The 23,147-nt window shown below is 36.2% G+C and overlaps 1 protein-coding gene across 1 annotated transcript; it reads left to right on the plus strand.

Annotated features, from left to right (window-relative positions):
• Positions 1-19,934: 19,934 nt before the first annotated feature.
• LOC122081667 (universal stress protein PHOS34-like) lies at positions 19,935-21,088 on the plus strand. Its single transcript, XM_042648888.1, has 3 exons — positions 19,935-20,257; positions 20,355-20,464; positions 20,554-21,088. The coding sequence occupies exons 1-3, from the start codon at positions 20,077-20,079 to the stop codon at positions 20,758-20,760; spliced, it is 498 nt and encodes a 165-aa protein (XP_042504822.1). The 5' UTR covers positions 19,935-20,076; the 3' UTR covers positions 20,761-21,088.
• The last annotated feature ends 2,059 nt before the right edge of the window (positions 21,089-23,147 follow it).

Raw genomic sequence — 23,147 nt, forward strand, 5'->3', positions numbered from 1 at the left:
ATCCCAATCAATGTCATTAACATTATATCTAGGAGCTTTATTCCAAAAATATGACGTTATTGTCGCGGCTGCATGCTTTGCTAGGTTATCTGAAGCATTGTATAATATTTCATTGAGTTTCATTTAAATTTTTATCAGTATTTAAATTAAATTAATTTATATTATTATTTAATGATGGTGTTTTCTGTCCAAGAGCTGCCCCTATGCCCAAACACATGGGTCCATGCCATCAGGAGGGCCAAGTAGGTCATTTCACGGCTTCATGTCTGTGGTGTAGGGGAGCTCTTGGAGAGAAAACTTTGTGCCTATTATTTAATATACAAAATATTTTCTTTATGTTATGTCTTAAAGTATATACAATTATGAATGAAATTAGGTATTCTACTCAAATGGTTGTGGAGTTATATATTTTTATAATATTAATATGAGAATTCATATTGTATGTGTTTTTTTTTTTTTCTAAAAGTCAACAGAGAATATATTAGTAATGAAAATAAAGAAAAGAATGTTACAAATATTACAAAACTAGCAATATAAGGACACCTCTCCACCTACGACATTGTCATCAACAGAAACAACATCTTGAAAGCTCAAAGAACTATAAAAAATCAATCAAATTTCTTTTGAGGTGAAAATTCATATTGTATGTGTATCAATGGGGATTATTTAAAAATCTTATGGACTTTTGTTAGTTGTTTTAACCTTTAAGTAAAATGATTTTTTTTTTTTGGTTGATAATTGTTAGTCCCCATACCTAAGTGGTTTTTACTATTACAATTGCATTTTGGAGAAGCGGTAGCATGCTGTGGACATCTCTCATGCATCTTGGTTAAGGTAACATAACCAAAAGTAAAATGGAGAATATATGGACCTGTTTTTCTTGGATGATGTTACCTTCTACCATCAGAGGCAGCACAAGTAAAACTCGAAAGGCTAGAAGACACATACTCTGTCATTATAGGTGAAAGCAAAAGAATAATCTTGAATTTAGATAGGATGTTTAATAACATAGGTCCTCAGAGTTAAGTCCGCCACCTAGCAAGGCAAGTCATGTCTTAAGAAGTCTGCATGTAAGCTTTAATTCTTTAAGAAGTGATGTTTAATTTATAATTAACGGTCTACTACTATAAAGTTCAATTAATTCACTATTTTAATTTATTTCTGATTTTATATTATTGGTTTGAGGGGTATTATTATTATTATTATTTGATGAATAAAATTATAGGGATATATTAAGGAAAAAAAGACTACAATGCAAAGAAACAAGGCTAACCAAAGGCCAAGGCCCTATCATTGAAAGAATCAAAGAGAGGTGAGGGGACAAAACAATCACCAAGAAGAAATGGTCAGAGCCATAGGGTTGGTAAGGAGCCTACAAGTTGATGATGAACAAAAGAAGAAATATTTTATTATTTGACTTTTTGTTGACTCTTAATGGTTAAAAGAACTTAATGCAATTATTGACCAAGTATGAATGAGGTCTTGGGAGTTTGGATTGTAAATATCTTGGCCACTAGGGTTTGATCCTGTTAACTCTGATATGTAATAGAACTCTATGTAGGTTTTGAAGGTTTAAATGTTTGGAATGGAATGTTATGATCTATGCATGGATGCTCAATCTTTGAATTCTGATCATTTTGATCACCGCTCTTGAGGGCGTGACCATACCCTTATCCCAGGTTTGGGTCGTGACAATAAAGATACCTCTCCACCTTCAGCATTGTCATCTGCAGAGACGGCATCTTGAAAGTTCAAAGAACTGCAAAATCAATCAAATCTGTACTGAGGTGGAAATTCATATTGTATGTGTATCAAAGTGGATTGTTTAAAATCTTATATGGCCTTTGGTTAGATGTTTTAACTTTTAAGTAAAATGATTTTTAATTTTGTGATTGTTAGTCCCCATACCTAAGTGGTTTTTATTATTACAATTGCATTTTTATTTTGTGGTGTTTGGACAAGAGAAGTGGTAGCATACTTTGTGGACATTTCTCATGCTTCTTGGTTAAGGTAGTTTAACCAAAAACAAAAATGTGGAATATATATGGAGGTACAAGGGTTAAATGCTTTTTTTCTGTCATTCATGCTAGTTGTCTCAGATTGATGCGTAGGCAGCTGTGGTGTGATTTATGAGCCGTTTTTGGTTCATCATAGCCACGGCTGATAATAGGAGATTTTAATGCTTGTCTTTACTCACATGAGAAGAGAGGTCCTAAAAATTTTAATTTGGGTTCAGCGGAGGAGTTTGCAGCCTTCATGGAGTCATCATGTGTCACGACTCTCCCCTCCAAAGGTTGCAAGTATACATGGACTAATAATAGGCAGTGTGGAAATGTCAGAGCTGTTTTGGACCGTAGCTTGTGCAATGATGCATGGATGAACATGTTCACAGGGAGTGCTCAACGTGTGTTGCCACGTGGGTATTCTAATCATTCAGCGATAGTGGTGGATTGTAAGGAAGTTCCAAAGCCAATAAATGCTCCCTTTTGCATGAATAGATTCTGGACAGCACATATGAATTTTAAAGCTCTCGTGTGGACTCATTGGAGTGTACCAGTTACTGGTTCTCCACTTTATGTGGTTACTAAAAAATTGACAAGGCTTAAAGGTCCATTGCGAGCGTGGGCAAGGGAGGTCTTTCCTCACATTGATCAAGAGGTAGTAAAGATGGAATGCAACTTGGAGGAGATCAAGAAGGAAATTGAGGCTGTTGGGTCAAATGATGAGCTATCCCTGAAGGAACAAGCATCAAGAGTTGATTTAAACAAGGCAGTGCTTTTACAAGAAAAACTTTGGGCAGAAAAATCTAGAAATAAAGGGCTGAAATACGGAGATAGATGCTCAAAATTTTTTCATTAGTCCACTAAAGCGAGGAGGGCAAGAAATATTGTAAGAGAGCTATACACATTTGATGGAGTAATTCACATTGATCAAGAGGTGATTGGCAAAAAATCGTGGATCACTATATAGACTTTCATAAGAAAGGGACTTATGTAAAGGATGAAGGCCTTCAAGAGGAGATTCCACATGTGGTGACAACGGTATACAACAAGAAATTAATGGAGATTCTAGGTAGAGAAGAAATCAGGATGGCCATGACTGATTTAGATCTTGATAGTGCTCCTGATCCAGATGGATTCCCTGGTGCATTTTTTAGAGAGTGTTGGGTTATTGTTGGTACAGATGTGTGTGCGGTTGTCCAAATTTTTTTCAGGGAAGGTGTGGTGACTAAAGGAGTAAATTGCAACTTCTTGCCTGTGATCCCAAAAGTTGATAATGCAAGGAAGGTGGGTCAGTTCAGACCAATCTGCATTGGGAATTTTATTTTTAAGTTAATCCAAAAAATCCTAGCCACTCGCCTATCTTCTCTGCTTTCTAGTCTAATTTCTGAAGAACAAGGGGCGTTCCAAAAGGGGAATGTAATTTTCTCTTTCATTGGTGTTGCTTCAGAGCTTACAAATCTAATGACCAAAAGGAGTTTTGGTGGTAGCATGGGTCTCAAGTTGGACATCCAAAAAGCTTTTGACATGATGGACTGGCAATTCTTGTTCGATGTTCTTGAAAAGTTTGGCTTTCATACCAAATGAATTGATTGGATTCGACAAACCCTAGAGTCAACAAGGCTGTCTTTATGGTTAATAGGGGACCAATTGGGTTTTTTGGACTTGAAAGGGGTCTCAGGCAAGGGGATCCGGTCTCGCCAATGCTCTTCATTCTTGCAGAGGAAGTGCTTTGTCGTGGCCTGTAAGCATTGAGGCTAAAAGGTATGGTGAAGGCTTTCAGGGACCAAGAAATGCGTTTACGCCCTCGCATCTGCTCTTCGCAAATGACTTGTTTATTTTTATTAAAACTGATCTGCATGGAGCGAAACATCTAAGAATTTTCTTAGACAGGTATCAAGAGTGTTCTGGTCATGCCTTTAATTTAGATAAAAGTCATATGTATTTTGGCCCCATCCCGGCTGCTAGGAAGCTTCAAATCAAGGAGATGTTATGCATCCCTGAATGCCGGTTCCCAACATGATATTTAGGAGTTCAAATTTTCAAAGGAAGGGTAAGAAATAGTCTAATTCTACCTCTGATGGATAAATTCAAGGAGCGACTGTCTGGATGGAAGGGTCGTTTGCTCTCTATGGTTGGTAGAGTTGAGTTTGTAAGGACAGTTATGAGTAGGATTCTTGTTCATAATTTCTCCATTTATTTGTGGCCGTCTTCTCTGATAGCCATTATGGAAACATGGATTCGTAATTTTATATGGACTGGAGAAGCTTCAACCACCAGAGCAATAACTGTCAAATGAGATTTTCTGTGCAAACCAAAAAAGGAAAGCAGATTGGGTGTTAGACTGCTAAGGGATATCAATTTTGCCTTCTTAGCAAAGATGGGATGGTTTATAAAGACTGACCAATCTTTGTTTGAAAAATTCTTTAGAGGCTGCTTGGTTACCAAGAAGGGAACTTTAAAGAATGCTATTTCGTCATCGATACTTCCTGGTCTTCGTAAGGTGTGGGACTTTATTGGTGAATCTGAACGCTAGTTTATAGGTGATGGCAATTCCATTAAATTTTGGCATGATCGCTGGTTGAAGAATGCCAAAATCATTGATATGCTAGATGCCCCTTCTTTATCTAGTATTGATCTATCAACCTCAGTTGCAGATTTTATTGAAAATGGGCAATGGTCTCTTCCTGAGGTCATAAACCATGCTCTGAAGGAGGTATGTGCGTGTATAAAAAATAATGATCTCCCATTAATAGATGAGCTAGATAAAAGGTTATGGTCCCTTTCTGAATCAGGAAGGTTCACAGTTAAGTCAGCGTGGGAAGGCATTAGGGTTACTCACTCAATTCAGGGATGGGCATCCCAGGTGTGGCAGAAAAATATGCATCCTTAGTTTTCCATGTTTGGTTAGAAATTGTGTCATAATCATTTCCCCATTGATGATCAAGTTTGTAGAAGAGGTGTGCCATTTGTCTCAAAATGTGATCTATGCCAGATAAGTCAGGATTCTCTAGCCCATATATTTCTTGACTGCAATTTCAATAATAATGTGTGGAGAGAGATCCTGTATTTTTTTTCCAGGTTCAATGGAGAATTTTTCCCTCAATAGAGGAGCTTTTTTCATGGTGGAAGAGGAAATCTAATGTTGTTCAGCTGCGTCCTGCTTGGTCAGCCTTATTAGTCATTATTCCTTTCCATCTCTTGAGGGAAAGGAATCAGATAAGACATGATAATGGGAACTGCACTACTCAAAATGTCGTCAAGAAAATATTTGATGATCTAGTAGAATTTTCAATTTTGAGTTCTATTCCTATGAATGGAGTTCCTGATTTGATTTTATCCAGACAATTGCACCTAAGAATAACACCAAAGGGGACACCAAAAATCAGTGAGGTAGTCTGGAAACCGCCCAGGGTAGGATTCATTAAACTAAACATTGATGGTTGCTCTTTAGGAAATCCAGGGGTATTTTCCGCTATCACGTTGGGAATCATATCCTAAGCTTCTCAGGTGGCCTTGGAGTTACAACAAACTTTTTCTCTGAGTTTGAGGCTTTTCTCGTGGGTATTCAACTTGCAAAAGCTAGGAATTGGATGAACAACTGTGATTCATAGGCAGTTGATGAGCACATTTATGTGTGAAATCTAGGGTAGTAAAACATACATTTTACATATTTAGAATGGAGCTACCTTGGGTTTTACTCTCTTTTTGCAGGTTTTATATTTTCAAGGCCTTAAGGACTATCGGGAGCCATATCTTCAATTTTACACGTAAAGAGGTCCTATTTCTTTCCATGGTTGCGAAGAGGACGAAATTCTGAGCAAGATGGACGTGTTCAATTAAAAGTACACATTCGTTTGGTNGCTCTTGCGCAAGCACCGTCAACATGGAATTCTCCCCCCTCTTTCACAGTGGATGATTTTATAAGGGATGCTCAGCTAAGACCAAGATATAGATATTTGTAACAGTGCTGGTTTTAGATACTCTAGTAATGGGAATGCTGAAGGTGGAATAGTATTTCAACTTTGAAATCAGTTTTTTAGCTTTTTTGGATTGTTTTTCTTCTCTGCTGATGGCAATGCTGAAGGTGGATAAGAGATTCAATGTTTTATGTTTAACACAATACACTTGCTGACTCTTAGCCAAAAAAAAAAAAAAAAAGTGGAATATCTAAACCTATTTTTCTTGGATGATATGTTACCTTCTAACATCAGAGGCAGCATAAGTAAAACTTTAAAGGCTAGAAGACACATACTTTGCCATTATAGGTGAAAGCAAAAGAGTTATCTTAAATTTGTTCCGTGCTTAGGTGTAAGGAGATTATATATGTTTAGAGAGAGCAAAATCAGGTAGTAGATTTCTTAGCCTCATTTGCTTCATCTACTGTAGAAGTTATCTTATACCCTCCCGATATCCCAAATGATCTTCAAGACCTTATAAAAGGAGATGCTGATTGAATTACCTACTTTCGGATGTAATTTTTTCTATGTTAATTATGTTCTAGTTTTTATTACTTGATTGTAGGGCCTATCTTGCTTATTCTTGGAATCTGTTCCCCTCTTTTAGGCATGTCTAAAGGGGGTTCTCTGGGATTGTCTCTAATTGTATTTTATATTTTTCTTTTCTTTTAGTTAATCATACTTACCTATCAAAAAAAAAAAAAAAAAAAAAAAAGAAGTTCCTCATGGTGGAGTTAAGTCCGCCAGCTAGCAAGGCACGTCATGCCTAAGAAGTCTGCATGTGAGCTTTAGTTTTTTAATAAGTGATGTTTAATTTATAATTAGTGGTCTAATACTATAAAGTTTAATTAATTCACTATATTGATTTATTTCTGGTTTTATATTATTGGTTTGAGGGGTATTATTTTTATTTTTTTAAATGAATAAAAATATGTTAAAGAAAAAATAGATTACAATGCAAATAAGCAAGGCTAACCAAAGGCCGACGCGCTATCATTGAAAGAATCAAAGAGAGGTCAGGGGACAAAAAAACCACCAAGGAGCATCCTATTTCTATTGTATTTCTCATCATGATCATACAATAAGAATTTCAGAATGAATGGATGATTAAGAAAATCACATAATCATGTTATTATTTTATAGGGAAAAAGGATTCTATAGTGAGTGTGACCTGTGCATGTAGACACATAGTGAAATTATTAGCTCAACCCCATGATCATAAAATAGAAAAAGATATCTCGAAAAAACAGTATTCTCCACAGAAAACACTTCCTCTATTTTATAATGGCAGCTAATAATGAATAAGACATGATCATTTCCTTGTATTTATTTAGTGTTGGATCGGTTTCAAATTTGAATCATTGGATTGTCCACTTAAACACAAATCATTGGACAGATTAAATGGTTCGATTGGTTGACGGTCTATACTTAAAATCAGATGCATACCACGCCTTCAATATTTTCCAGGTTCCAACGGGGCCCACCAATTCAATTTTAAAAAAAGAAAAAAAAAAAAAACCCTTAACATGATTTGAGGAATCGGATTCAATCGGCCTGAATCAGTTGGATGGGATTGATATTCCACAACCGATTCTGATATCTTAAACCATGCCCACCAACCCCACATGACTCTCACACAACCCGAGTCATAAATTGCTGTCAGACTCGACTTGAGATAATAGCTCATTCAATTTCTTACAAACTAATTAATATTCCTTTCATCAGAGTTGACCCACCTCTCCCATGGTAGTGTTTACTAACATAGGAGAAGGAGAAGGAGAAGGAGAAGGAGAAGTTTATTACTAAAACTTAGAAGAAAAAGGAAATTAAAATAAAGGGGCAAACAATGTTCTTCAAGCGGTTGATGTTGTTTCTTCTCATTACCAGATCTGTAGCATCACAACAAGAAGATATTGGTTTCATCTACAATGGTTTTCAAGGAGTTAACATGAGACAGCTTAGCCCAGATTACAGACAATGGTCTCCTTGTGTTGGTAAACACTACCATGGGAGAGGTGGGTCATGCCTTCCATCCCCAGCCTATTCGCTTCATGAATTCCTCAAGTGGTAATGTAATCTCCTTCTCTACTACTTTTGTGTTCGCCATGTTGTCTGAGTTAACAACAGCAGCAGGTCCTGGAATCATGTTGGTGATGTCACCTTCAAGAGAGTTCCCTGGTGCTTTGGCAAGTAGTTATATTGGGCTCTTCAATATGACTGATCTCGGCAAATCATCCAAGCATTTAATTGGAGTCGAATTGGATAGTATCCAAAACAAGGAATTTAATGATATCAATGAAAACCATGTGGGTATTGATATTAACGATTTGAAATCTGTTGAAGCTGCTCCAGCATCTTATTTTAGTGATCAAGAGAATCAGTTTCTGAACCTGTGCCTCATCAGTGGACAACCCATGCAACTATGGGTGGAATATGATGGTTCAGAGAAGCAACTTAATGTGACTTTAGGTCCCATTAATGCCACTAAACCAACAATTCCACTCTTGTCTTTGAACATTGATCTTTCTCAGACCATGGTAGATCATCCCATGTTCTTGGGCTTCTCATCATCTACTTCTGCTGTGCAAGTTTCTAATTATGTGTTGGAGTGGAGCTTTAAGATGAATGGGCAAGCAAAAGATCTCTCTATCTCTCAACTTCCTAAGCTTCCTGGAAGAGATCTAACACAAAATCTAGAATTTTTGAAATTGTATTTCCTGTGATCGGTGCTAGTTTCGTGTTAATGTCGATTTTCATCATCGGATTTATTGTTAGAAGGAAGAAAAAGTTTGCAGAAGTTCTTGAAGATTGGGAACTTGAATATGGACCTCACAGGTTTAGATACAAAGATCTCTACATTGCAACCAAAGGATTTAATGAGAAGGAGCTTCTTGGTATAGGTGGCTTTGGTAAAGTCTACAAGGGTATATTACCCATCTCAAAACAAGAAGTTGCAGTGAAGAGAGTATCACATGATTCAAGACAAGGGGTGAAGGAATTCATTGCAGTGATTGTCAGCATCGGTAAATTGCAGCATCGAAACATAGTGACACTCTTGGGGTATTGCTGACGTAAAGGAGAGCTTCTTCTAGTCTATGATTTCATGCCCAACGGGAGTTTAGACAAATTCCTCTTTGATCATCAATCCGCAGCTACAAAGGTGATATTGAGCTGGAACCAAAGATTTCAAATAATCAAAAGTGTGGCATCTGCTTTGTTCTATCTTCATGAACAATGGGAACAAGTGGTAGTTCACAGAGATGTCAAGTCCAGTAATGTCATGTTAGACAAGGAGCTAAACGGAAGATTGGGTGATTTTGGGCTCGCAAGATTATATGATCATAGAGTCGATCCTAAAAGCAACCATGAGGTGGGTACATTTGGTTATCTTGCACCAGAACTTGCTAGAATTGGCAAAGCAAACCCCAGTGTTGATGCATTTGCATTTGGGGTTTTTTTGCTGGAAGTGGTTTGTGGTAGAAGGCCTATAGACCCACATGGGTTAGAAGAGTATCTTATATTGGTGGAATGGGTGATATCGAATTGGAGTAGGGGAGCCATTCTTGAAACTGTGGATCCCAATTTGGAAAGGAATTATGAAGTGGAGGAAATGGAATTGGTTTTAAAACTTGGATTGATTTGTTCTCACTCCATTCCAACTGCAAGGCCATGTATGAGACAAGTTATAATCTATTTGCAAGGAGAGGTTCCACTATCGGAGCCGGAATCTCCGGTGTGTACAAAAGGTAGCGGTGACGAAGTCTCTATTAGGCCTCCTTATCATGGGAGTACAATGAGTCCTCATTGCAGAATCTATACTCTCAGGAAGACGTTGACTCTATTTGATCATATTAGGTTTGATACTACCACGCCTTTCTTGATGGCATCATGGCCTCTGTTATTAAATTTGCCGAATTATTCGCGAATAATTCATGCGAACAGATTTTTTCCGAATTAAATGAAAAATTCTGACCGAATCCGAATTAAAAATAAAATTCGGTAAAAATTGTGATTTTTTATAATTGGATTTAAAAATGCGAATATATCGGGTCAAACTGATTTAAACCGAATTATTCGGTTCAAACACACTTTAAAAAAAAAAAAGTCGAATAACAAAGCCCAAAACCGAATAGGGTTTGTTTTTTCTCATCTTCTTCTTCATTCTCCCAAAATCTCCCAAAATTTCCACTTCTTCGTTCTGCTTCTCCCTCAAATTTCTGTCGCTCTGTTTTCCAATCTAATGCTCATAACTTCATCGTGAGTTCATGAAATCGTGAGTTCGTGACTCGTGAGGCCAGGGGTGCAGCGGGTGCCAATTGTTTATGCTGGCTTCTCCCCCAAATTTCTGCCACTCTGTTTCCCAATCGATTTCTCATAACTTCATCGTGAGTTTGTGACTCATGAGGCTAGGAGTGCCGATTGTTTATGCTGGGTTTGGCGCTTTGATACTTACGACTTGCATCAGTTTCTTGTCTCTTTCACAAGTGAAATACTTGTGTTCTGATAATGGGTTCTTGTTGCAGGTTATTGGTGGAAAGAGTCCTGAGACAGGGGATTTAAGGTTTTGGGACAGATTCAGCCGAAGCCATGGCGATGTAAGCTCGGGAGCACTAAAGGAGGTTGCTCGACCATGAGGTTGGTTTCAGAGGTTGATACTCCGGTAGACGTGACTCGTGAGTCGTGACTCCGGTCACTTAGACTTGAGTCTCTTGACTCTTCTCTGCTGGTTGCAGGTATGTGTTCTTCAATTTTTTTTATCATGAGTGTTTTGTTCAAGCTGTAAAATTTGAAATGTGTTCTTCAGTTATTTAAGTATGTGCTTTTTCTTTAGTATTTTTTTTTCCGTAGACCAATCAATATTCATTTATATTCTTTGTAAACTATGAGGCTGTGAGCTTGTGAGTAATCATTTTCAGTGCTTGGTTATGCTGGACTCAAATGCAACTTCATAATTGCAGTTCTATGTTTGCAATTGCTTGTACTCTGCATTTTATGACTGTACTATTCAATAATAAGAAACACTATAATTTATCTAGTTTCATTTTGTGGTTCTTATTCAACAATTGCAATAGGGATGTAGTAGCTACAATGTGTGAAAACCTGAACAAATGGTTCATGTTATAACTGGTGGGTCTATGCAGTAAAATATTTTCCCTCTCATGGCTCAAATTCAGCTAGTTAGATACTCTCATATTGAATCTAAACATCATTCCATTTGGGTCTCGGCCTTTCTATACTCTAATCAGTTGATGGGTCCTAGCTTATGAGGTTATTTGTTTGATAATAGTTTCAAGTGTTGATTGGTTACAATTTCAGGCTTTTGTTTTCTATATAGTCTTATGCATGCTGATGAAACTATGGTAAGGTCTTCTTGTTTGATTCAGAAAATGATCATAAGGTGTAAATGACCAATGCTATTGTAAAAGGCTATGCATGTTAGTGGGACTTGAAAACTTGATTCTTTAATTATCCGGAGGCTATTTGCATATGTAATGTAATTATTAATATGATATATTTGTTTGTTTATATGAATTGATTTATGTTGTTTTATTTTTTGTGTTTCAACTTTTAACAAATGGGAAAAATGGGAAGACAAAAAGATAAGTTTTGGCAACATGCTGAGCAACTTGATAGTTCACATTTCAAATACAAATTTTGTGAAAAACAAGTTTTTGGAGGGGTCACTCGACTCAAGTATCATTTAGCTAAGGTTAGTGGTCATGATGTTGCCTCTTGTGAGAAAGTATCAGATGATGTCCAAGCAGAAACTCTTCTTGCTATTAATTTTGAATCAAGTAGTAAAAAACGGAAGAGTTGTACCAGTGGTGAGAGTATAGTTGGTTCTTCTCCTTTGACTTCTTTAACTATAACTAGTCAAAGGCAGTCCACAATGGAGGAAATGATCCCTAAGATGGACAAACCAACTTGGGAGAAATCTCATCGTGAATTTTTTTTTTTATTAAAAATAACATTTCTTTCAATGTTATTCAATCGGATGCTTTCATCAATTTTGTGAAGTGCACAACCCGTTATGGTCCTAGTGTTCCTATTCCAAGTTATGGAACCCTTCGTGGAAGAATAATTCCTGAAGCAAGAAAGAACCTTGAAAAATATGCTGAAAAAGTAAAATTTTCTTGGAAGCAAGCAGGTTGCACATTCATGTCTGATTCATGGACTGACTTGAAGAAGTGGTCTTTTCTTAATGTGATTGCTTATTCCCAGGGTGGTGTTCTCTTTTTAAAGTCAGAGGAGTGTTCTCATGTTAGATTGACTGCTTCTTATATATTTGATATTCTTGACAGAGAGATTCAAAGTATTGGCCCAAATTTAGTGGTTCAGCTAATTTCAGATAATGTATCCAATTATTCAAGTGCACTTGATATGCTTACTGGAAAGTATCGTTGGTTGTTTAAGACTCGATGTGCAGCCCATGATATCAATCTAATGTTGAAGGATATCTATGAAAAGTTTTTTTGGGTTCAAGAAATTTTTTATGAGGCAAAAAGAATTATTGACTACTTGTACAAGTCAATAATTGTCTTACAGTTGATGAGGAGTTTCACAAACAAGCATCTAAAATATCCTTGTAAAACTAGATTTGCTTCAAACTTTTTAATGCTTCAGTCAATTGTTGAAGTGGAAGAGAAGCTTAGACTCCTAGTTGCATCAGCTGAGTGGAGGAGTCTAAGAAATTCGAGATCTTTTGAAGCAAATCGAGTGGACACTATTCAAAGGGAGTCGTTTTGGAATGGTTCAAAAGAGATTTTGAGGTTTATGGAACCAATCATTTGAGTTCTCCGTTTGGTTGATGGTGATGGGGCTACATCAGGGTATTTGTATGAAGCAATAGAAAGAGCAAGAGAGATATTGGAGAAGCTTTATGAGGAAGACCATCGGTATGACCAAAATTTGAAAATCTTTGATAATAAAAGAGATGAAAATATTTTAGGTATCATTCACTATGCAGCTGCTGTTTTCAACCCCACTTATTTTTTTAGTGAAAGATTCAAAAAGATTCCTCAATTGGAAGATGCAACAGATTTCATTGGTGAGATAGTGGTTCCACAAGATGAGAGGAGAGAATATTATGGACAGCTGACAGTATACCACATGAAGTCTAGCACTCTTTTTACTCCCAGTGCCAAGATGATGATGGAAACTAGTCATCCTCGTAAGTGTAATAATTACTTTCTTTTTAAAATTTTTAGTTTATTGTTTCTTATGTAAAAATTACTTGTCTTTTAAAATTGTTTATATATATATATATATATATTTGCCAATGACAGGGATTTGGTGGCATATACAAGGTGATGCTATTCCTATCTTACAGAAGTATGCCATTCGAATATTGAGCCAACCATGTAGTTCTTCGGCTTGTGAGAGAAATTGGAGTGCCTGGGATGCAGCACAAACAAAAAAGAGGAATAGATTATCAACAGCGATGTTAGATGATTTAGTCTATGTGAGAATGAATTCATTGATGATGAAAAAGAGGGGTGAACTTGAACAGAAAAACATGTTACCCATTAATCTTGACAATATTAGTGTCAATGATTTTGAAAAGAGCATTGAGGACGTTGATAAAGAGCTAAAGAGATTGTTGGATGATGTGGATGATAGCATTGCTGAAGACTTGCTATTTGGTGCAAGTGCTAGTTTTACTGAGAGCGAGACTCAACCCCCAGATTGTATATAATGATTTAGTTGAGTACTTAAGTTATGGTGATGTAATAACTATTGTTATGCTTTTGTGGATGTTTTGCTTTATTTAGAATAGTTTTTCCTTTTAAGCATGGATGATGGAATTAGGTGAGTCATGGACTCATGGATTGAATGATGTGATTTTGAACTTTTATGTTCTTACAGGATAATTGGTAGAAGAATTAAAACATGCATTAGAAATTGAATTACTGTAACCATTGCTTCCATCACTCAATGACAACTTTTTCCTAGTTTTTTTACTGTAATGTATATTTGAACTACAATAGTTTTCTCTTTTTAGGTGTACATATCAATTTAATTACTTAATAAATAAAATAGATACAATAAATTATAAAAATAACATCCGAATTTTTTGCCCGACTTTTATTTTTGTACTCGAATAATTCCTGAATCCGAATCTAAATCCGATTTTTATTTTGTCTGCTTTTTTGACCGAACCCTTAAATTAACCAATCAAATTATTTCGAATAATTCTTCGGCCAAATAATTCCCGAATCCGAATTTGCTAACTATGATCNTTTTTTTACTGTATTGTATATTTGAACTACAATAATTTTCTCTTCTTAGGTGTACATATTGCCTTGGTTCCTTAGCCATCGGTTCCCTTCGGTTGCTGAAAATTATACCGTACAGTCCTACTTGTGGGTTGGGTGTAGTTGCTATTTTAATGAGTCTAGCCCTGTCACCTTCCCATGATTTTCATGATTGAATAGAAGCTTTCTGCTCTGGTTCTGTGAATTTCAGACTGATTTAGGGTGAAGGCTCTGGTGGGATTCCAAGCCTGCAGTCAGGTGGATACCTTCTCTCCTATCTTTATTCTTCTCCTTAGAAATCAGATCAGAAACTCTGAATATTTTAACTCTGCAATCTGATGTTCTGCTTAAATTTCTCAAATTTCAGATTTGTTCTTAATCTAATATCTGATTATTAAGTTGTTTATCAAACAGTCACTGGAATATTGCCCATCAATTTGCTTTTCTATTCTTAAGTTTCAAATCTGTTCTAGATTTCAAAATCCAGATCGATAAAGATTCCTAGCTCTATACCATTTTCAAATTCTGATTTTTGAAACTGAATCATTCTTTTTCTGAATCTGATTTATGTTTGCTGATTATTCATTATTTGGATCAATATTTTTTTATTGTTCAGAACGCTAAAATATGCCAATTGATTTTACTGTTTTGTGGTTTCTTAGTTCCAGTTGGATTCTTCAATATCTTGAAATCTATCCATTGGATTTCAATCCAAGAAAGGGCATACCTGGTGCACAAGGCTCCCTATTTTTGATTTTTGAACAGTTAATTACTTAATAAATAAAATAGATACAATAAATTATAAAAAAATAACATCCGAATTTTTTGCCCGACTTTTATTTTGGTACTCGAATAATTCTCGAATCCGAATCCGAATCCGATTTTTATTTTGTCCGCTTTTTTGACCGCTTTTTTGACCGAACCCTTAAATTAACCAAACGAATTATTCCGAATAATTCTTCGGCCGAATAATTCCCGAATCCGAATTTGCTAACTATGGTTACTCCTAGTTATTTTCAATTTTAGGGGTGGTACCAGATAATTTCCCTATATTTTTATGGAATTGGTGGGGTGCACGTGATGCAAAGATTACCCAGCGAAATATAAAACGCTGAAGTTGTGATGGCATTGTTGAATATATTTGTCCATTAAAAATAATTTAAAGTTTTTAAATTAAATTAATTTATGTTATTATTTTTTTATATAATATGTTATCTCCAGATTATACCTTAAAGTGTTCACAACTAGGGACAAAATGAGAAGTCTTTTCTACATAATTATTACATTATATAGTTTGGAATGTGATTCCAAAATGTAAATGAGAGTATTCATGTTGTATGTGTATTAAAGTGGATCATTTGAGAATCGTGTATGAACTACCATTATTTGTATTAACAAAATTCTCTATGATAATTGTTGGTTCCAACAATTAAGTGATCCTTATCGTTGTAATTGCACCTTGTGCATTTTGATGTATCAAAGATTGATGCCTGCATTGGCTATCAAACATGTAATGAGGCTAAGATTTTCTCAACCTTATACTGAATGCCAAAACTAGTCCCAAAAATCTTTTGAGTCTAGAAAGTATTTTGACATCTTAATCAAATGGTCATGCATTGGAGTCCCTTCGGACATTTTCGTAGTGTAAAGCACGTAGACACAACTTGGCAAGCTACACAATTCTCCTTGCCGAATGTCTCATGGCGAAGCTTCATCAAATCTTTGGTAGTCTGAAAATCATTGCATAAGTTGTGGATAAACTTAACAAGGGAACTGAAAATAAGGACCTTTAGCATGTTAATCTTTCTCCCAAAAAGTCTTAGATTTTTTATTCATCTTTATTGTCATGGTGAGGCAAACAAGTGGGTCTCATTCAATTACCGAGCTTGGAGTTTAATCCAATCATTGTCAGTAAATTCTCTCATAATATTTTCTTCAAGTGAGAAATGGATTATGTATTGAGCATCTCCTTCACTTCCATATCATGTATATGGCTACCGATGTATAATTAGTATAGGCCTCAACCATTGGTACACCAAGAGGTATAAAGTATAATTGCAAATGTAGGGAGGGACCTCTTAGCTAGGTATGAGGAGAAAATAAACTATGAGAGAACCTCATTGTATAAATAACCGACTGTAATCTATACAAGACTCAGTGGGTTTGGATCAAGGTTTCAAGTATTGGCATCGGCTGAGACCGATCCTTGATCCTTGACCGATTCGGATCAGTTACCCATTTCATTTAAGGGTTTAAAAAAAAAAAGTCTTTTTTTCTGAAAAGCAAGGGGAAAAAGTGATCGATACCCACCAATCCTCTTTGGTATCGACAGAGATTGATACCATGTAGATACCAAGAACTAAATCCATGGGCTGGAGAGCTTTTTTTTTTATTATTATTTCTTAAAATTACTTGCTGATATGGTTTTGAGGTCTAACTAGTTTTTTACCTTACTGTATCTCTTCGCATGACCAAAAGAGGAAAGGAATCTGAACACTAAGGCTTAAACATTGAGTCAACTCGATTGATTATCATTAGAGTATTATTATGATTCATTCAGATATAAATAATAGATGGAGAATGTTTTCCTTCACCATGCATGAAGGTTCACCATATCATCCTAAGGTTCACAAACACCTATAGGCTTTTAGTATGTTCCCCAAAATATCCTTCTGCAAGCTGTTTCGTGGTAAACGGATTCCTATCCATCGTGGCTTAGGCTCCATTTGATTGCAAGAAGAATAAGAGGGAAGAGAATAGAAGTTTTCAAACTTAGAGGAAATCATTATAATCATGATCCTATGTGACCAAAACATTTTATATTTGGTTATCAAATTTCACTTTACATTGCATCCAAAATTCTTTGTTATAAACGTAAAATAAAAATAACATGTAAAATGTATCATTATTAAATATAGTATCACTTGGGGTAATAATTAAACAAAAATATTTTTTAAATTTAAAATTTCACTTCTTTTCCCTTTAAATTTCTCTTGCAATCAACCATAACCTTAAGGACAACTCGGTTCTAAATATATTTTTAAACGATTAACTTGGCTGAGTTGGTGGATAAAGTGATTAATTTGCTTTTCCTATAAAACTCGTGAGTTGACTCGTCTAACACAACAATCCACATGACTATGTTATAGAATCTCACAAGAATGTAGTTTTTGAAGATTTTTAAACCACGTTGAGTCAATCAAGTCAAGACTAAAAGCAAATTCTTAGCAGCCTCCATGAAAGGACCAGTGCTCTGCCTTACCATTTTGTGGCTCTTATGTTCTCTTGATAAGATTACACTCTTGGTCTATGGTCCACCTTCTATGGAGCTTCCTTGGTTCCCTAGATTGGGGTATCAATTCTAGGCCCGACCAGGAAAACTTGAGACGAGGGGACCCAATTGATTAACCTAAATGGGTCAATCATGGTGTGAGGTTTTAAAGTGAAGAAGATCCTTTAGATTCAACTGAAATTAATCCAATCGAACCGATTGATACCCTTACGAGGCCACCTTGCTTAACCAAATTTATGGGTGCAGGAGAAGAGTCTAGACCGACTGACACCAAGAGAAGTGTTGATACCTTAGACCATCTATTAATTTTCTAGTTAAAGCTCTAGATGCAGATGGGTCTTCTCAAAACTAGTATATAGTCCTAGTTTGTGCCCCTAGTATATATTATAATTCAATGGTATCCCAATGATTTTAGCTATTTTCCATCTTCTAGATCAACCTTTTAACATCAAAACTTAGGGGTTAGGTAAGTCTAATATGTTGAAATTAATACAAAGTAAATGAAAGAATTCAAGTTCTCAGAAGAAATAAGTGACATGGTTCATGAATCAGTCTGGGGGTAAAGATCAGTGAGAAGAACTAAATTGCTTATCTTAGACTTTTCACAATAACCATTATCATAGTGGTCACTTAAAACAACCTTTCTTTCATGGCCATAAGTTTATTGGGTGGTTAAAACTGCATTTGAAGGGCTCAATCAATCACTTTCAACAATTGAAACAACCTGAAATAAAATTCAATCAGACGGTTCTTAGGGAGTTTCTGGGATCATTCTTTCTCCCCAACTTTGGAAAAAGGTTAAAACTTGGAAGTCATTAAGTTCAAATTTGAACCGTGTCAAACGGGCTATGTAACCAGAAACCTGACTAATCCCCAGACCGTAGGCATTGGCCATTGTCCAATTGGAGCTCAACATTTGGTGAATTAGTCCATTTCAGAATTAGATTATGCTTTTATATGTTTTTAAAGTACTAAGATTCATGTTCAGTTTAAATGAAATTTTTAACTCACAGACCTTATCTATCTGGATAAGGTTATTAATAAGACAATGATCCTCATCACATTAGATTCTGGAACTAACCTTATCATATGAATCATTATGGAGATTAATATAAAAAAAATATGGAAAATGTTTTCTGTGGGGAGTGTGGTCTATGTGTCGAGATATATAGGGGATGAAATGACAAATCTGCTCCCCATGAAAGGAAAATTGACTCTTCTATCGATGTTTCCTCATGCACTCCTTTGGCGTTCACATACTATCATAACCGCACTCTCCCATAGAAAACACTTCTCAAATAAAATTCAAGAATTACGAATTAGATCTAGACATCATAGAGTATCCATGCCCTGCCCAGCAGACCAATTTAGTGCCCACTAATATGGTAATACCCCAACATCCCTTTTGTTTCAAGGGTTAACCCGCTCCATTGACAGAATTTACTATAGGCCCCACCATCCACTATTCACCTAACATCAATCACCATCTCTGTAATTAAGATTGAGGCAAGGTTAGGCATACCACCAGCTTTTCATAAGCTAGTAGTTGACACCAATCATGGGGCTAGGCACAGAAAGACAAGGGGTGTCTTGCCCAACCTTTTCCCTTTTTGGAGTACAGAGAAAGAATCCTAAAACGCAGCTCAATCTTGGAGTGACCCTATGAAGCCCAATTTATTTTGGAATGCATATAATAACCTTTGAATCAAAATTACTTTGAATCACACCAATATAAGTACAAGTTTGGATGAGGTTCTTGTACAAGAACCATTCTTGTATGGTGCCTGATCCATACTTGGAATCCACTAAATCTCTCTCTTCTTACAATAGGTTGAGAGATTGAGTGGATTCCATGTGTGGATCAAGTATCGTATGAGAATGATTCTCGTTCGAGGACTTGACTCTGACTCATAAGTCTATTGAAAACCACAGCCCTAATTCTCCCTTAGTAATAAAAATTTCAAGGTGTGTTTGATATGCATTCAAGTAGATTTCATATTTTGAGATGATAAAGACATTGTGGATTAGAACTCGTTGCATACCAACCACGGCCCAAGTTTCTTTGTGCACATGAAAAAGATTTATGGAAGGAAAGGGAGAAAGAAGCCGAAAGGAAAGGTAGTGTGACCTTGTATCCGAATACAAAGAGGACAATGGAAATTCTATCCCCATTATCGCTTCCATGCACACTGAATGACCCACATTGGTGCATTGAACCATGTTGCCTTTCTAGGAACTCCCTCCAAAAGAAAATTATCAATTAGGAATATTCAATCCTATTAAAGTCTTTCCCTTTCTAGTGCTTTCCAGAATGTCTTTAAGATGGAATGACTTCTTTTCCAAACAAGAATACAAACACAAGACGGAATAACAACTCATGTTTAATGAGTTGACTGACAATGCTCGGCTGCCAAATCTCTCTCTCTCTCTCTCTCTCTCTCTCTCTCTCTCACTCACTTATATAGTATATCTTTAAAGCCCAGTCAAGTTAACCTAAAATTCTCTGATTCCATTAATATAGAGAGACACACAGAGAGAAAAGAACAGAAAGAAAGAAAGAGAGAGAAAGAATGGCAAAGGCACGTACTATTGGGGTGGCCATGGACTACTCTCCAACCAGCAAAGCAGCCCTTCGATGGGCAGTTGATAATCTGGTGGTGCAGGGTGAAGATAAACTCATCTTGATTCATGTTCGATCTGCCAAGTCTGATAATGACCAGAAGAAGAAGCTTTGGGGAGAGAATGGATCACGTCTCTACCTCTACCTTATCTCTTCCTCTCTTTTTTAACCTCAAACCTTTCTGTTTTCTGATTTATGTTTTGTGTTTTTCTCTTTGTGGATTTACAGCTTCGATTCCTCTTGAAGAACTTAAAGTGACGACTGTGTCCAAGCAGTATGGGCTGAACCCAGATGCAGAGGTTCTTGATCTTCTCGATACTGTCTCGAGGACAAAAGGGGTATTTCCTTTTTCCACTCTCCTTTATACACTGTCATTCTTATTTTCCATCGTTTTGAGAAGTTCTGAATTGAGTTTATGTTGAAACAGGCTAATGTGATCTGTAAGGTGTACTGGGGTGATCCAAGGGAGAGGCTGTGTGATGCTGTGGAAGATCTCAAGCTTGATTCCCTTGTGGTTGGTAGCAGAGGCTTAGGAGCCCTTAAAAGGTCAGTTTTTTCTCTTAAAATATGGCATGTTCTTCTGTTTTCTTTCTTTCTTTCTTTCTTTCTTTCTTTCTTTCACCATAGGGCTTGAGATGCACAAGAATGGTATCTTAGGAAGGTAATAAAATTCTATAAAGATTTATGAACCGGTGGATGAACCCTCTAGCTTCCATGGGTTTATGAAATTTTGTTCGCTGTCTAAAAACAGGCAAGTTCCTCAAATGAACCTTGAGTGTGAATGACTTAACCTAAACCTTACGTCACATTCAAAATTGTTATAATTTAGGTGACCCAGTGGCCATCTTTTTTAATTAGGGTTTTTATTACGGGAGAGTGGTTGGTCACCTAAAGACCATCCACTTCTACGGGTAATGATTATTTTGGTAGTCCACTTGTTTATAATCCTTACCATAAATCTAGAGAACATGGCATAAAATTATTAGTATTATTATTTTTAATCCAATATGTTATAGCGATTTTTTTAATGTAAATATATTTAAAAGAAAAAAAAAAAAAAAAAAAAACCCAAGCCACTAGGTTAACCAAGGCCAACGCCCAAACAAATAAATAACCAAGTGAAGGGGACCAAACAATCAGAAGGGGGATAGAAAACTAGGGGTGGGGACAACTTACATACCAAGAAAAGTGATATAGGGAAAGTCTTGGAGGGGTTCCTAGATCGTTTGGACTGACAAAAAACCCCACGGTCAGGTTGAAGATACTGATTGAGCCTCCCAAAATTTTCAGTATTTTCTGCAATACTGTTGGAACCACATGTTTTGACTTGGCAAGCGTCAAGGGAGCCGTAACCTCAATTCGGAAATGGCAGGTAGCTCTCTAGAGGAGAAAATAACCAAACAGAGCCTGTGAAGTTTGGTCACATAATTTAGGGTTCTCTTAGTTTTCTATTATGTTTGCGTTTTTACCCTAGTTGTTTATTGTTTTATATCCCTTCCTAAGACATGACCTAACTATATAAGGTTACTTTGGCTCATTTGTAAGACGCTTCAGTTTATAATCAAAAGCAGTCATTTTGCTCTTCTTCCTCTCTAGAATTAGGGTTTTAACTACCTTGTGGATTCGAGAGTTCGTTTATGTTAGAACGATATCTAATCCACCACCTTTTCACTACATTAAAAAGAATGAAACATTAAAAAAGGGGAAGGGAGAAACAAAAGAAAAGAGGCTAGCCACATCAAAATTATGGGGAGGCTAGCCATAAGAGATTTAATCTTTGAAGAGATAGAAGGTAGAAGCCAAAAAACCCCCGGACTACAAAATAAAGGAATTTTACATAATTGATCTAATAAGCTCAAGGCGACCAGCAAAAGATAGAAGTTTATTTTTTCAAAGTTGAAGTATCTAGCGAAGCTTATCTAGAATAGGAGAATAGTGATGAAAAACAAGATTTGAGAAAATCAAAGGCAATTCTAGATATGTGACATGAAGGTGAACCTTTGGAATGCCCAATATTGCACTAAGTTGCACCTTAAGGTGCACAGAAACTCCTCCATCAAAATACCTGTAATTACAACTTTTACTTGACTATGATATATTTTAATCAAAAGGACTGAAAACGATTTCAATGATTTTTTAGTGCTGATTACTGTAAAATCTTAAAACTCAATTATATTATAATTGAGAAGGATATTTACCCAACATGAAAGATATATTTCTAATCTGTAAATTAATTTGTTAGACCATAACTAATCCTAAAAAAATATAAATTAGTCTAAGTTGATGCAATTTTCTACCAATGAGTGGTAGCATTATGGGGAAAGTGCCTTTGGCTTGATGGAGGTTTTCAGCACAAGTAGAGTGTTGTAAGTCCTATGTAGAGGTTGCTTTTTCGACCCTTGCTTATTGGATGTTAGACATCTAGGGCCCGTTTGATAACGTTTCAAGAAACGCATTTCTGCCGTTTCTGTTTCTAGAAACAGCAGAAACAAAGTAAAAAGCTTTTGATAAAACTGTTTCGTTTCACTTATTTTCAGAAATAGAAATATAAATTTTTACTTATTTATGGTTCAAGAAACGACCTAGGCAAAACAAGTTGAACTTGTTTCGCCGTTTCTGGAAACGACTTGTGGCCATTCTTTCATTGGTTACTATCGACTTCTAAAAACATGACTTATCAAACACCTTCAATTCCGTTTCTGTTTCTAGAAACGGAAATTTATGTTTCTGCCGTTTCTTGAAACAGAAACGGCAGAAACATTATCAAACGGGCCCCTAGTATCCCCCACCCCTTCTCAACCCCACGGTTTCCCATGCCCCCATTGACTTTGGACGCCAACTAAGCTATTTTCGATCCTGCTATTCAATACAAGAGGACTCTATACACTCTGAAATTCGTTGTTATACAAATTTCTACCATGATGCCACTATGGGAGGTATCTGCATATCACACCAATGACAATGCAAAGAACAATATCATAACTCATATAACCAAAGTAAGAGAGCCCAAAAAAAAAAAAA

The sequence above is a fragment of the Macadamia integrifolia genome, chromosome 1 (assembly GCF_013358625.1).
Source record: "Macadamia integrifolia cultivar HAES 741 chromosome 1, SCU_Mint_v3, whole genome shotgun sequence".
NCBI lineage: Eukaryota > Viridiplantae > Streptophyta > Magnoliopsida > Proteales > Proteaceae > Macadamia > Macadamia integrifolia.